The sequence below is a fragment of the Quercus lobata genome, chromosome 7 (assembly GCF_001633185.2).
Source record: "Quercus lobata isolate SW786 chromosome 7, ValleyOak3.0 Primary Assembly, whole genome shotgun sequence".
NCBI lineage: Eukaryota > Viridiplantae > Streptophyta > Magnoliopsida > Fagales > Fagaceae > Quercus > Quercus lobata.
The window spans coordinates 3464219-3479010 of record NC_044910.1 but is presented as its reverse complement, the minus strand read 5'-3'; the positions used below and the strand labels follow the sequence as shown (position 1 = coordinate 3479010).

At 32.5% G+C, this 14792-nt stretch overlaps 1 protein-coding gene across 1 annotated transcript; it reads left to right on the top strand.

The window, feature by feature from the left end:
• Nucleotides 1-4258: 4258 nt before the first annotated feature.
• LOC115953973 (TMV resistance protein N-like) lies at nucleotides 4259-8911 on the top strand. Its single transcript, XM_031071812.1, has 4 exons — nucleotides 4259-4873; nucleotides 5363-6470; nucleotides 7131-7849; nucleotides 7960-8911. The coding sequence occupies exons 1-2, from the start codon at nucleotides 4380-4382 to the stop codon at nucleotides 6192-6194; spliced, it is 1326 nt and encodes a 441-aa protein (XP_030927672.1). The 5' UTR covers nucleotides 4259-4379; the 3' UTR covers nucleotides 6195-6470; nucleotides 7131-7849; nucleotides 7960-8911.
• The last annotated feature ends 5881 nt before the right edge of the window (nucleotides 8912-14792 follow it).

Here is a 14792-nt window from a genome sequence, read left to right as displayed (position 1 = left end):
GATGCATTTCATGTTTATTTTTTTTTAATAGTTTTTCATTTTGTTCTTTGAATGTACTTGGCATTAATTATATCATACATAAGATATGAATATGTCACTGTTATAAATTCTTATTATTGTTGATTCATTACCTTAATTAAGTGGCTTTGTTTTTAGGATAAATGTAGTGCTCTCTCTGGGTTGTATTGAGGTGATAATTGGGTACAAAGAATATATACTTAAAATTATTTGTTCTCAATTCAAATTTTGTTTAATATAATAATTTATTACTTAAAAAAGAAAGTGGTTGTTTACCAACTTTGAGCAAGCTTATTTATCAAGCCAAGTTCATGTTTCTTGCCACTTTTAATTTACAAAGTATAGGTAGATGTGCTCATTGTTTCTTTGCTGACAATTTTATGGTGACCTCTTTTAACTCCGTGTTTTCACACTTATACTAAATGTTCTACTTGTATTATTTATTAAAAAAGTTTCTCATTCTGTCAAATGTAATCTATTTAAGCTAAAGATTTTGCTTCTACTTTTTAATTCTTCTTTTGCCTAAAATGCCTATCTTCTTACTGAAAACAAATGAGAAAGCAACTCTCTTGCTAGTATTGCTTGTTTTGGGTGATTAAGAAATAATAACTGAAAATAACCTGTTCATACCTCCCAGGTCTAAATTTTTATCTTTCTTTCCTTAGTATGATTTGCATCATTGTTTTTACTCCCAATGAAGTAGTTATGCTTAGGTGTATTCTTTTGTTGACTCCATTTTATACAATTTTTTTCTTTTCTCTCTCTTAATCTTTTGTTGATGAGTTAGTATTTTCTATTACACAATTGTTTGACTGTAATTTTTCTTGACCCGCTGTGTTCATTGTCGTGAACATAAAACGTTTTACTTCAATAAAGCAATTGTACTTATCAAAAAAAGAATTACACAATTGTATGAAGTAGAAGCAAAAGGCTAATACTAGTGAAACCAATAAAGAGAAAAACTGGGTAAATAGAAGACCTGACTTATTGTACAACTATTGCCCCAACTTACCTATCGCCACGTGTTAGATAAAGTGTCGAAAAGCCTTTTTTAACTTACTTTTGTGTGACTCCATAATATCACAATAAAAAATTCACCACTAAGAGCATTAGCGTTGGCTATTTTTAAACACCAATAGACCTCTACATATAAAAATTTCAGCCATTCTTTTTTTTGTTCTCACTTTCCTCTCTCCTTATCTCTGATTCACTGTAGCAGTTTTATCTTATTTTATTATATAGTTTATATTATTTTATTGGGTTGTATGTAAAAATAAGAAATGAAATGTTGAGAATATTGTAAAATGAGTTGGTAAAATAGATAAAGTAGCATTAACAACATTCGTTAACATTTCTAGCATTTTCCAAAAAATTATTCTTAAAAAACATACACAAAGCAAGAGAAAACAAGAAGTAAAGTCAAGGACTTAGAGCAAAAAAAGTCAAATTTATAAGATCCTTTGGTCTCTGGTCTCTGAGTACTTGTTTTTCTATTTCAAACCTTCTATCAATTTTTTTTTTTTTTTTTTCAAACCAGTTTCTCTCCTATACAATCATCTTTCCCCGTGTACCCCTAGGTCCTTTGTTCAGACATAGCATACTTTAAAATTGTGAATTTTTTGGTCAGTTTAATTTCTATTAGAAGAGAGACTCTGTGGGAAGCTCCAATTGTGAAGGAATGGAGGGGCAAGTGAGTGGGTTTGGCCTGAAATTGATCTGGGGAGGTGAAATTCTGGTGCTTTTGATCCTTTTCTAGACTCTGATGTGGATTTCTTCAACTGGCTATGAATTAAATATCATTTTTTTAGCTTGTAATTCCTGAGGTTTAGGTTGTTTTTGATGCTTTTAGTTGATCAAAAACCATAATTTTGTTGATTCTTTATCGGGGCTAGAATAAGATTTATGTGGGGCGTGTGTATCAGTACTTTGTAAACTTGATTCTTTAACAACTCACTTTAAGCTGTTATTGATGGCAGACATGTAACTTCCAAATAGGTTATTTTTAAAAATGTCCTGGATGTGCTTAACATTACCCAAATCTGGTGACTGTATTTAACCTTAAACAATCCTAATATGATGACAGTGGTTTGCTTTATGGGTTTTTCTTTTTCTATTTTATTAAGAAAAAAAATTTCTCATAAGTCTTAAGATGTGATCCTGGTGGAGAAGTGGCCAAAGAGCAAATCTTTTACATATGTCCAATTGTGCATAAATCTTGCTTCTTCCTAGGAAATGGACCGAAGTCCTTAACATTTTGTTGGGAAATTCAAATAAAATTACTCGTCTTTATAGGGCAAGGCTGCCTAGCTTATACAGTTCTAAAAGTAAACACGGTATTCTTCCAACTAAGATCCCAACTAAGATCAAAGTTTTTGTGTGGCGAGCCTGCCACGATATTCTTCCAACTTATGATAAGCTTAGGCAGAGACGAATCATTGATTTTGACCTCTGCCCTGTCTGCAACCAGGCCCCTGAAACAATTCTCCATGCTTTGTGGGAGTGTGCAGCAGCCCAAGATGTGTGGGCTGGCTGCTCCAATCGTTTGCTGCAGAAGGGGCTGACTGTCCAAGCTTCTGTATTCAATTTGGTGGAGGATTTTCTACATAAGCTGCCTCCGAATGTGCTGGAATTCTCGTTGGTGCTTTGCTGGCTTATTTGGCATCGTCGTAACCGAGTTGTGCATGGGGGAATTTGGAGGAACCTGGTGCTCTAGTTGGACGTGCCAGCAGTCTTTTAGATGAGTATCAGGGGGCTCGGACTCAGCTGGTTCATCCCATGCCCCCATGTGTCAAGCGGCCCATCCCAGAAGTGGCAACCTCCCTTAGGCTTGACATACAAGATGAACTATGATGCTGTAGTTTTCAACGAGTTGCCTGCTACTGGTGTTGGTGTGGTGATCCGGAATGGGGATGGTCAGGTAATGGCAGCGCTGGCGTCAAGGGGTCCTGCTGTTATGGATAGTGAAGAGGCAGAGGTTTTAGCTTGCCGGTGAGCCTTGGAGTTTGCAATTGATGCCGGCTTCGCTGACTTAGTTGTGGAAGGTGATAACTCAAACGTGGTGCGGTCTATTGTCTTTGCCCAGCCGGATTGGTCAAGACTGGGATATATTTACGATGATGTTCGCTTCATGGCTGCTAGGCTGCGCTTTGTGGAGTTCAAATGCATTAGACGTTCCGCAAATGGGGTGGCCCATTCTCTTGCCTGTTATGCTAGACAAATTAGCGATGATTGTATATGGCTGGAGGAAACCCCTTTGCCAGCTCAAAGAGCTTTGTATGAGGACTCTGTTTCTCTGTTGGTTAATTGAAATTAAGTTCATTTTCAAAAAAAAAAAAGTAAACACGGTATTGAGCACCAAAAATTATTTCATAATATTTTTTTTTTGCCTTAATTCTGACATAACATATTATGAGTAGTTAGCTGTTACTTACATAAGGAATTATAAGTTTTTTTTTTAACAATCATACTTTGGGTCTGTTTGAGATTTACTTATTTTATTAAAACTGAAATTTTTTTGTTGAAAATAATATAGTTAAAGGTAAAAATTAGTTGAAATAGTACAATAGGATCCACGAATAGTACCAAAAAGTACAAGATCCATTAATAATAGTAAAAATAAGTTAAATAGTAAAATAAATTAGCTTTTTAATTTAAAAATAAACACACATCATGTCACGAAATCACAAAAAAAAAAAAAAAAAATTGGGTAGTTTCTTTTTTTGTTTTCATTTATTACTAATATCATTTTATAATCCAACTCAATAATTCTTACTTTAATTAGATTGTGTTTGGTTTTAGTTTAAAAAGTCAACTTATTTTACTATTTATCTTATTTTTGTTATTATTTATAGACTTTACTATACTTTTTGGTACTGTATATAAGTTTCGTTATACTATTTTAATTAAATTTTACCTTTATTTATCATATTTTTAATAAAAAAAATTTAATTTCAACCAAATAAATAGATTTTAAAAATACCCTTAAAAAGAAAAAGTGAACACTGATGGAACACAGACTTTGGACTCCTACCCTGTGCATTTCGGAAATGCAAGAAAAGATAGTGCATTCCAACTCACCTTCTTGGAAAACTGAACGCGTGGGAGCGTTTGATTGAAGGATTGCATTATTCAAATGAGTGGATGTAGATTTTTAAGAGCCACCCACTTTAAAGCTTCTTCTGTTTGCTCATAAAAAAAAGATAATAATAATAATAATAAATAAATAAATAAACTTCTTCTGTTTCACTTTCAAGCGTTCATTGTCTTTCCTATCATCTCTTGCAATTCCTCTGACTCACAGTACCGTAACCTCTCTCTCTTTTATTTCATTCAGATCTACTCAGTCAGCTCTTTTGATCATAATGGCTTTGCTGACCTTCGAAAGAGCCTCCTCTTCTTCTTCCACTTCCCAGTGGAACTATGATGTCTTCTTGAACTTTAGAGCTGAAGATACCCGCTATGGTTTTATAAGCCATTTATATAAAGCATTGTGTGGCAATGGCTTTAACACCTTCATTGATGATAACGTTCAGAGAGGAGAAGAAATTTCAACTGAGCTTCTCAGAACCATTGAATTGTCAATGATTTCGATTGTGGTATTGTCTGAAGACTATGCATCTTCTACTTGGTGCTTGGATGAACTCGTTAAGATTCTTGAGTGTAGGACAAACGGCCAATTGGTTTTACCAGTGTTTTACAAAGTGGATCCATCAGAAATACGTAAACAAGAGAGGAAATTTGGAGCAGCACTGGCTAAACATGAAGAAAAATTCAAGGATAAGATTTGCAGGGTGCAGAGGTGGAAGGAGGCTCTAAAAGAAGTCGGTAGTTTGTCTGGATGGCATTATGAGAATAGGTATGTATCTCGTGTGTTTTATAATTTTAATGAACTTGTCAAATTATGAATTTTCAACTTTCATAGTATCTTCTGTAGGTGGTTAGGCTACAAAGGTTAGTGTTTGAAATAGAATATTTTGTCTTAACAATTAAAGAGTTTCTCCAACGTAATTGTTTAGAGAGGTTTTCCATAATTTCTTGATCATTTTGCTCAAGTAACGGAAGTGGGTTTCCACTAAAGTTTCTTTCCTCACCTAAACAAAGTTTTTCACTCAATTACTTGCTAAAAGCCTAAACTGATTACCTGACAAAGAAAGAAAAGAATGTACAAAAATTAATGATACTTCTCTAATTCTTGAATTATATGTCGTTTACTTCAATTAATAATGTGATAAGTGTAATTTGTAATGCACAAAACTAGACATCTTGAATTTAGTGTATTTCCAGATTTATCATGTTTCCAACTAATCCAACTTATTTAAAGTCTCTTATGCTTTGTGATTGGCAGCTGCCCTGAATCTAAATTTATCCAGGAAATTATTGAAAGGATATGGACAGTCGAATTAAATCGCACGCGATTATTTGTTGCTAAATACCCAATTGGAGTAAATTCTCGTGCAAAGGCCATAGAATTGCTATTAGATGTTGAGTCAAATGATGTTCGAATGGTAGGGATTCATGGACTTGGGGGAATAGGTAAGACTACAATTGCAAAAGCTGTTTATAATAGAATTGTTGATCATTTTGAAGGAAGTTGCTTTCTAGAGGATGTCAGAGAAACATCAAGAACAAAGAATGGTATAATCCAACTACAAGAGAAACTTCTTTCTACGATCTTGCGGGATAGGCATTTGAAGGTAGATAGTGTACCCCAAGGAATAAATTTGATAATGAAAAGGCTTCGCAATAAAAGGGTTCTTTTAATTCTTGATGATGTGGATAAATCAAAACATATAGAAAATTTGCTTGAAAAATGTGATTGGTTTGCTTTGGGAAGTAGAGTCATTATAACAACAAGAGATAAACACTTGCTAACTACTCTTGGAAAAGTTTATGCAACTTACGAGGTCGAGGAATTAGATATTGATGAAGCTCTTGAACTCTTTAGTCAATATGCCTTTCATGGAAACAAACCCGAGGAAGATTATTCTGAACTTGCAAGCCAAGTTATACATTATGCCAAAGGCCTACCCTTAGCTCTAGCAATAATAGGTTCTGATTTGTGTGGAAGAACTATAATTGAGTGGAAAAGTGCATTAGATAAGTATAACAAAATTCCCAATGAAGACATTCAAGAAATACTTAAAGTAGGATATGATGGATTGGAAGAAAGTGAATAACATATTTTTCTCGATATTGCATGTATCTTCAAAGGAATGAACAAGGATTATGTTACAAAAATATTAGATGCTTGTGATTTATATCCAGATTATGGTATTCCAAAACTTGTTGATAAGTGTCTTATAACTATTGATCAATATGGTGAATTGTCAATGCATGACTTGATACAACAAATGGGTAGGAAAGTTGTTCAGCGAGAATCACCACAAATTCTCGGAGAACGTAGCAGTTTTTGGTGTTATAAGGATTCTTATGAAGTACTAACTGGAAATAAGGTATAAGAACTTTTTCTTCTCTATTAAAAAAAAGGAGAGTTATTTTTATTTAAATTTTTCCTTTTATTCTTATGCAGGTAGAAGTAATGTATTTTTTGCTTGATTTTTATTTTTTTATTTCTTTATAACACTGTATAAAATATAAGTCTATTATTGTCATGCCCAAAAAAAAGTATATTAGTATCATTTTTGCTTGAAATTTCAAAATCATTATACTTTTGCTAAATTCTATTGTGCATTATAGTTCACTTAATGCTTTATCCAATTAGGCATCGGACAATATTTGAGGCATACTATTTCATCTGCCTTAACCGGTAAAGGTGCAACTACACACTGAAGTTTTCAAAAAGATGGAAAATCTCAAATTTCTTATAATTGAAAATGTAGATATTTGTGAAGCACTTAAATATCTTTCCAACAGGTTAAGGTTTCTTAAGTGGCCTAAATATCCTTTTCCCTTGACATCCAAATATTGTCCTCGACAACTTGTTGCTCTTGAGATGCCACATAGTCAAATTAGATTGGACAAGTTTTTCAAGCAGTTTTGATTTATTAATATTTCTTGTTTTTTTTATAGGACATTTATTAATATTTCTGAATTTTGATTTTGCTAAATGTTTGTCGAAATTAAATTTTGATTTTTTTTCTTTTTTTCTACAGGGTTTCAATTCAAAGATTTGAAAGATGTCAATCTCAAATGTTGTGAATTTATTACGAAATTACCTGATATATGCACTCCAAACTTAGAGACATTGGAACTTTTTTCTTGTAAAAATTTAGTTGAGATTCATGAGTCTTTTGGATTTCATGAAAAGCTTAAAAAATGAGGCCTCGATTGTTGCAAAAAACTTCAAATTCTTCCAAGGAACTTGATGTTTAAATCTCTTGAACAATTTAATATTCATCTTGAAATGAAAGAAAGATTTAAAGATATTAAATTTTAGTGAGAGTAGTAATAGAGAGTTGCCTTCATCAATTAGGTATCTCAGTGGGCTTGAGAGATTAGACGTATATGGTTGCCAAAACCTCAGGAATTAGAGATTACTACTACCAAATTGAGAATGGCGTACAATCCTTTTGATAGCTTTTATGGAAACTGGTTTCTGAAGATGAAAATTCTACATCTCAGCCCTCATGCAAATCTAAATGCATTAGATATTTTGATGAAGCCTGATTACTTCCCCGCTATGGAAAGTCTATTTCTCAGTGGAACCAATATTATTACCATCCCCAAAAGCTTCAGCAGATTTCCTAGATTAAAGACACTTTCAATTTCAAATTGCAAGCAACTTCATGAAATTCTAGGACTCCCACAATCACTATGTTCTGTAATTGCAACAAATTGCATGTCATTGGATCCACAATCATCATTGAGTCAGGTCTCTCTCTCTCTCTCTCAATTTTTAAAGAAACAATTTTGTTACCTTCCTTAAAATACATCATAGATTTTGCTAAACTGAAACTTATTGAATTTTCTACTTGTAAGCAGATTCTAGAAACTATGGGGATTTTACCAAATAGAGTATATGAAGTTGCAAGAAGCGACCTATTAATGGGTCCACAGTCCTCAACCAGATTATCACATCAAGTTCTTCTATCTGATGATGAAGGCTCTGGAATTGAAGCTGAGGATGATGATTGTGAAATTTTGGAAATTTTACAAATAGAGCATGTGAAGGTTTAAGAAGCAAGGATCCACAGTTCTCCAATGACATCACATCTGAAATTACAATACCAAGAGCTGAGATTCCAAAGTGGTTCAACCATCGTAGTGTTGGAAATTCCATATCATTCTGGGTTGGTCGCAGATTTCCAAATCTTTTTGCTATCTATATTGCTCTTGGACCAGAGGAGGCACAAAGGAGTGAATATTCTTGCTTTGTTAGAGTTGACGCTTCCATCAATGGTTGTGAAACACTTCACTTTGGGGTTATTGATTTTAAAGAAAATCCTAATCACCTGTGGTTATATTCTCCGTCTCATCAGCATTTGCAGGAGCATTTAAATTACTCAAATCCATCTGAACATAATCATGTTGAGGTTAAATATGAAATCTATGGTAATAAATCCAGACCTTTTTAAGAGCTACTAAATCATATTGTCATAAAAAGGTGGGGGGTTTATGCAGAATGCATTTGGCCCTCAAAAATCTGGTATTCCTAGCTTGCGCCTTCTGAGTGCTAGCCATGATGAGGATTATGATGATGATGATGATTTGCGTGTGTTGCCACTTCCCAATACATGTACTAACCTTGGAACTGATGATTTGGTTGCAAGAGAATATCAGCCTCCTCTGGTCTTTGATGACACATCTAATTGGTGCATGACTTGGCTAGTTGGGCCAACTGCCAAGTTTTTGAAGGCATTTTGCTTCCTGGAGATTTTTCCTCAAAGGGTCACTGAGGCCCTTAGAGTTTAGTGTTGACCTGTGTGGAGATTTCCTTCTAGAGAAAAAATAAGTGAGGCCTCAAATGGATCTGATGCCAGATATGAGATATGGATTAACATATGTGATGAGTTTGATTTGGGTTCTTCTTCAATGATCCATGACTTTGTAAACAATAACTCCGAATTTAATCTCTATCCACCAGAAAATGAGGAAATTTTGATCCAACTTTAAAGAAAATGCCTCCACCTAAAATGAACCTTGAAACTGTTTTCTCCTTTGTCGTTCCATTCAATTTTTTATGCATTTTATGCCAAGGTATGTAGTCCTTTTTAGTAATATTGTTTCATTTGCATCTTTTGGTACTTTTGTCACTTTCTTCTCTCTATATTAAGAGACTCATCCACAGGACTGTATACAACTCTATCAATGCATTTCTGCTTGTATAAGTACTATGAAAACTACAAGTTACTGGACTCACAAATTTATTTTTTATAAAATAATTAATTATATTATGTTGATTTATTTTTTTAATGCATTTGGCTGGGATTATTGCTGAATGCTGATGAAGTAACTGACAGGCCCAAGATTGCCTTCTGTCTTGGTTGTGAGGTCAGTCTAGTTTTCATTATTGGAATTTGGTTTTCATATGTTTTATTGATATGATTTGTGTAATTGAAATGCGTAATTTCTACTAAGCTTAGCATGTGGCCTCACTGTAGTTAGGAATAATCATGCAATATTTTAGTAGTTGCAGTCATTCTTTTTGCAATTTGTCTCTCTTATTAAAAATTATGTGCACCAAACACATAGAATCCTGACTTTTATACAAATATGTAACATATTGACTTTTCAAAGCCAGTTTGGATTTGTTTTGTTGCACTCAAGATTGTTTGACATGACAATTGTGAATCATTCACAGTTCAGCATTTTAGCATTGCATTGTTCAAGTCTATGATACTTTAGTAGGTTAGTTGGTCATTTCAGATATGCTGGCCAAAAGTTAAACTACTGGGCCTTTGTTTAGAATATGTGGAAGAATATAATTTGTAATTGGTTGGTTCAAGAGCTATCTTTTAAAATTTTTATATAAAAACACAGGTCTTTTTTTTTGTTTATTCTGTCTCTTTTAATTAGAAATATTTGAATTTATGAGCATGGTAAGGCCACAACTTCATCATTGTTGGGATAACAACCATTGCTGCTGATAAAACTTCTTTATTCCTCAAGTTTTTGAAATGATTTTCAATTCTTTAGGATACTTTGTCCGCATCTGATAGCCAAATCTTTAAAGATCCAACTAAATTTTCATGGTAATTCCGAGTCACATTATTGCTATTGGAAATGGAATACATGACAAGAATTAACAGGAAAAGCTCCAGTTTCAGGTCCATCTTATGCAAGTAGAAAGGATAATTGGAAAATGAAAAATCAGCCTCCAATAGATTTTCCTGCTTCTGGATTAATTCTACAGAAGGTTTTGTGCTAAACATCTCAAACTTCATGGCATACTGTGAAGACTAGGTAAGTCCTGAAAGTTTTGTGAGGAACTCATTGAAATCCTTCAGTGGCCCCCTTGCTTTGATGTAAACCTGTAGCTCCTCTGCACTTTGATGAATTCACTTGGACCCACACTAGGTTTCATCTGTATTACAAATAGATTGTAAGTGGAACGAAGCAGGATGAGACACAATGTTTCCTTCAAGGTGGAGTAAATGACATTGTCTCGCCCTGAACCCAAAAATATGAGCTTGGCACGCAACAATGGCAGCGCCAATAGAAGAAGTAACTATCCTCAATAATTAATAAGTCAAATAAAATCTAAAACTATAAACAAATAACTCCATAGCTAAAAAAAACATCCAAGGTCATAATGAAAATATAAACCGGGGTCAGCTCAACAACTTTAGGGGTTTAAAGTGGAAATTTTAAGTCGGTTTATTTATATTTAAATATTTATTAAATTTTCTTTTTTTTATTTAAAAATTTTTTTCTTGTCCTTTGAGATGTAAAGTTACTAATTAAAATTTGTATTTAATTTTTTCAAATATTTTTTTTTAATTGATAATATGACTAATTCACTTAAATTTTATAGATCTTAAATAAGATTTTATTAATTGGTATAATAATTTATAATAATTAATAAAGTTAAAGGGACTATTCATGCTACGGTGGATGGATTGGTGTCTTAGGGAAGTTATAGTTTTAGACTAGTGTGTGGGGGCAGTGGGGCAGTGGGTCATGTGGGCTGTGTGTGTTAATATGCTATGGGCAGTGTGCTACTGCTATCAGCTATGCCTATAGTGTTGTGTAGTGTACAGATTAAAAAAAAAAAAAAAAAAAAAAAAAAAAAGCCCGTAGTTATCACGAACCGTACTCTCATCTCATTTTCATGTCTTTATTTAGAGAGAGAGAGAGGGGTACCTCAAATCAGATGAAGCTCAAGCCTCAAGCTGCTATGCCCACGCACAACATACTGTCCACCACTGTGAAGCTATTGCAAAGGATGAAAAAAGGCTAATAAAAAAGGATTTTACTAATATGTGTCCTTAAATTTTTATTTTTGAAAAAAAATTTCTTGAGAATTGAAAAAGTAATGATAGTTTTTTTAATTTTCGAAAAAATGTTTTCAAAAATAGAAAGTTTAATATGTGTACCAAGGGTACACATTAATCGAATCCTATAAAAAAATATCAAGATAAAGAAAGGTGAGAGAGAGAGAGAGAGAGAGATTTATTATTTGTCTTTTGTTTTAGAAATTTATAATCTCTATTTTAGCATATTTCAAGATACTTACGTTGTATTATTAATGATTTTGTCTGTTTTAATTTTGATTTAGTAGATTTCAAGAATGATTTAATTTTATTATCCGAATTTTGATTTTTTTCCCTTTTTTAATCTTTTGTATTTTAGGATACAATGCGCCTTTTTAATGCATTCTATTGATCAATAAAATGTCTTAAACTTTTTTTAATTAAAAAAATATATACACACACACAAGTGGGGTGTTTCTTTTACTTGGGGTGTTTCTTTTACTTGGGGGCCCTAGGCGATTGCATCACTTACTTCTATGATTCAGCCGGCCTTAATTGAAATCCAAATCTCAAATATAAAATACCAAAAAATAAATAAATGCTAAATTGAGTTCAACTAATTTTTTTTTTTTTTGGTAGGTAAGAGAAATCAATATATATATATATATATATATACATACACACACAGAAATGACATTATCTCTTCGTGAACTCAAAAATATGAGCTTGGCACGCAACAACGGCAACGCACTATAAAGTCTCCATCTTACAAGTGTGCAAAACCTCCAATAGAAGTAGTTATCCTCAATAATTAATAAGTCAAATAAAATCCAAAACTATAAAGAAATAACTCAATAGCTAAAAAAAACATCCAAGGTCATAATGAAAATAGAAACTGAGGCTGGCTCAATAACTTTGGAGGCCTAAAGTGAAAATTTTAAATGGGCTTTTTTATATTTAAATATTAATTAAATAATATTTATTGAATTCTCTTATTTTTTTATTTAAAATATATTTTCCTTACCTTTTGAGATGCAAAATTACTAATTAAGTTTTTGTATTTAATCTCCTCAAATATTTCTTTCTCAATTGATAATATGACTAATTCACTTAATCCTAGTAGACCTTCAATAAGATTTTATTAATTGGTATAATAATTTATAATAATTGATAAAGTTAAAGAGACTATTCATGCTACAATGCATGGATTAGTGATTTAGGGAAGTTGTAGTTTTAGTGTGTGGAGGCAGTGGGTCATGAGGGCTTTGTGTGCTAATATACCATGGGCAGTGTGCTACTATTATTAGCTATGCCTATAGTGTTGTGCAGTGTACAATTTTAAAAAAAAAAAAAAAAAATTAAATATCGAGTAAAAGTTTTTTTTTCTTTCTTTTTTCCTTCTCACTTTCCTCAGTCTCTCCTTATTTTTGACTCACTGTAGTAGTTTTATCTTATTTTATTGGATTGTATGTAAAAATAAGAAATGAAATGTTAGATATATTGTAAAATGAGTTGGTAAAATAGATAAAGTAGCATTAATAATAATCGTTAACATTTCTAGCATTTTCCAAAAAAAATTATTCTTAAAAAATACACACAAAATACAAAGTAATAGGAAACAAGACAAACAAGAAGGCAAGTCAAGAAATCATCGCAAAAAAAGTCAACTATATATAACATCCTTTGGTCTTTAAGTTCTTGTTTTTCTATTTTAAACCGGTTCTCTCCTATATAATCATCTTTCTCTTTGGTACCTTTATGGGTCCGTTTGAGAATAGTTTATCTAGATTTTTGCTGAAAATGTGTTAAAGTATATTTGTACTTTGAAAAAATTTTAAAAATTAAGAAAAGACGAAAAAATGTGAGGTTTTAAAATACTGTATATAAAAGCTAAAAGCTAAAACTTAAAGCTGATTACAAACTCACCCATAGTTTACTTTAAAGTTGTGAATTTTTTTGGCCATTTTAATTTCTATTGGAAGAGGGATTTTGTGGGAAGCTCCAATTGTGAAGGAATATAATGGAGGGGCAAGTGAGTGGGTTTTATGACTTTTATCAATACCCATAAATATTTTGGCTTGAAATTGATTGGGGGAGGTGAGATTCTGGTGCTTTTAATCGTTTTCTAGACTCTTATGTGGATTTCTTCAACTGGCTATGAATTAAATATCATTTTTTAGCTTGTAATTCCTAGGTTTTAGGTTTCTCTTTATGCTTTTAGTTGATCAAAAACCTTATCAGGGCTGGAATAAGATCCATGTGGCGCTTGTGTATTAGTACTTTGTATACTTGATTCTTTAACAGCTCACTTTAATGGCCTATTTGGAAGTTTAGAGATGGAGGAGAGTAGAGGGGAGGAGAGCAGAGTAGAGGAGAATGATTACCCTCCATTTTATTTGGACGTTTTTAAAATTAGTAAGGAGGAAGGGAGTAATTACCCATTCCTCTTGTTTGGATGTTTTAAAAATTAGAAGGAAGAGGAGAGGAAATAATTTAAATAGACAAATTTATCCTTATTTGAAAATGGACTTGCAACATTGGTCTATGATTAATTTGTTAGATTAAATAATTATTTAATTAACATTCTCATTTCATCAAATACCATTAATAAAAGTATAAAACTACTATTAACTATTATAAAATAATTTTTATTACCTCAAAAAAAATTATAATAAAAAATCAAAAACCTCCTCCAATTTCCTCAACTTTCCTGAGAAACAAACAATTCCTATAGTTTCTCACTCCCTAAACACCCATGGCAGCAGCCACCTTCAACCCCAAAACCCAAACCTACACATCCCAAAGACCACCGATTCAACTCCCCACCAATCCCAGCCTCACTCCACATAGCCTCGCTCTCATCGACGTTGATTCCGACGAAACCCAGGTCCAGATCCAGAGACCAGCTTGGTAGCTAGTATTGTAGTTTTCACTTTGCTTTGTTGATTTAATCACTGGTTTTTGAGTTCGAATTGTGGTGTCGTGTTCTCAATCTTGTGCTTTTTTTGGGTTACAGCTATTAGATTCAGAGAAAAATTTTGTGGCTTTAATTTCTGTTTGGGTGTTCTAAAAATGGAGGAAAAGGGAAAGGAATTGAAATTTGAGTATTGTGTATTTGTTTGTAAGAAAATAAAACTTATAGTTTTGCTAGGCTTAGTTACAATTTTTGAAAGAGAAAAGTGTTTGTTTTTCATGGCTTTTCCGGTTTTGAATTTCTAAAAGTTTAGCATTAAATTATTTATTTTCTCAGAAAACAAACAAAGATTATTTATATAATCAGTTTGTAATTTTGTTAATTTAGAAAGGGTAAATTGGGGAATTTATTTGGTTAATAATTTATCTACTCTACTCTCCTTCCAAATCTCTTTAATTTTTGGGGAATTAAAAATGAGGGGTTAAAGG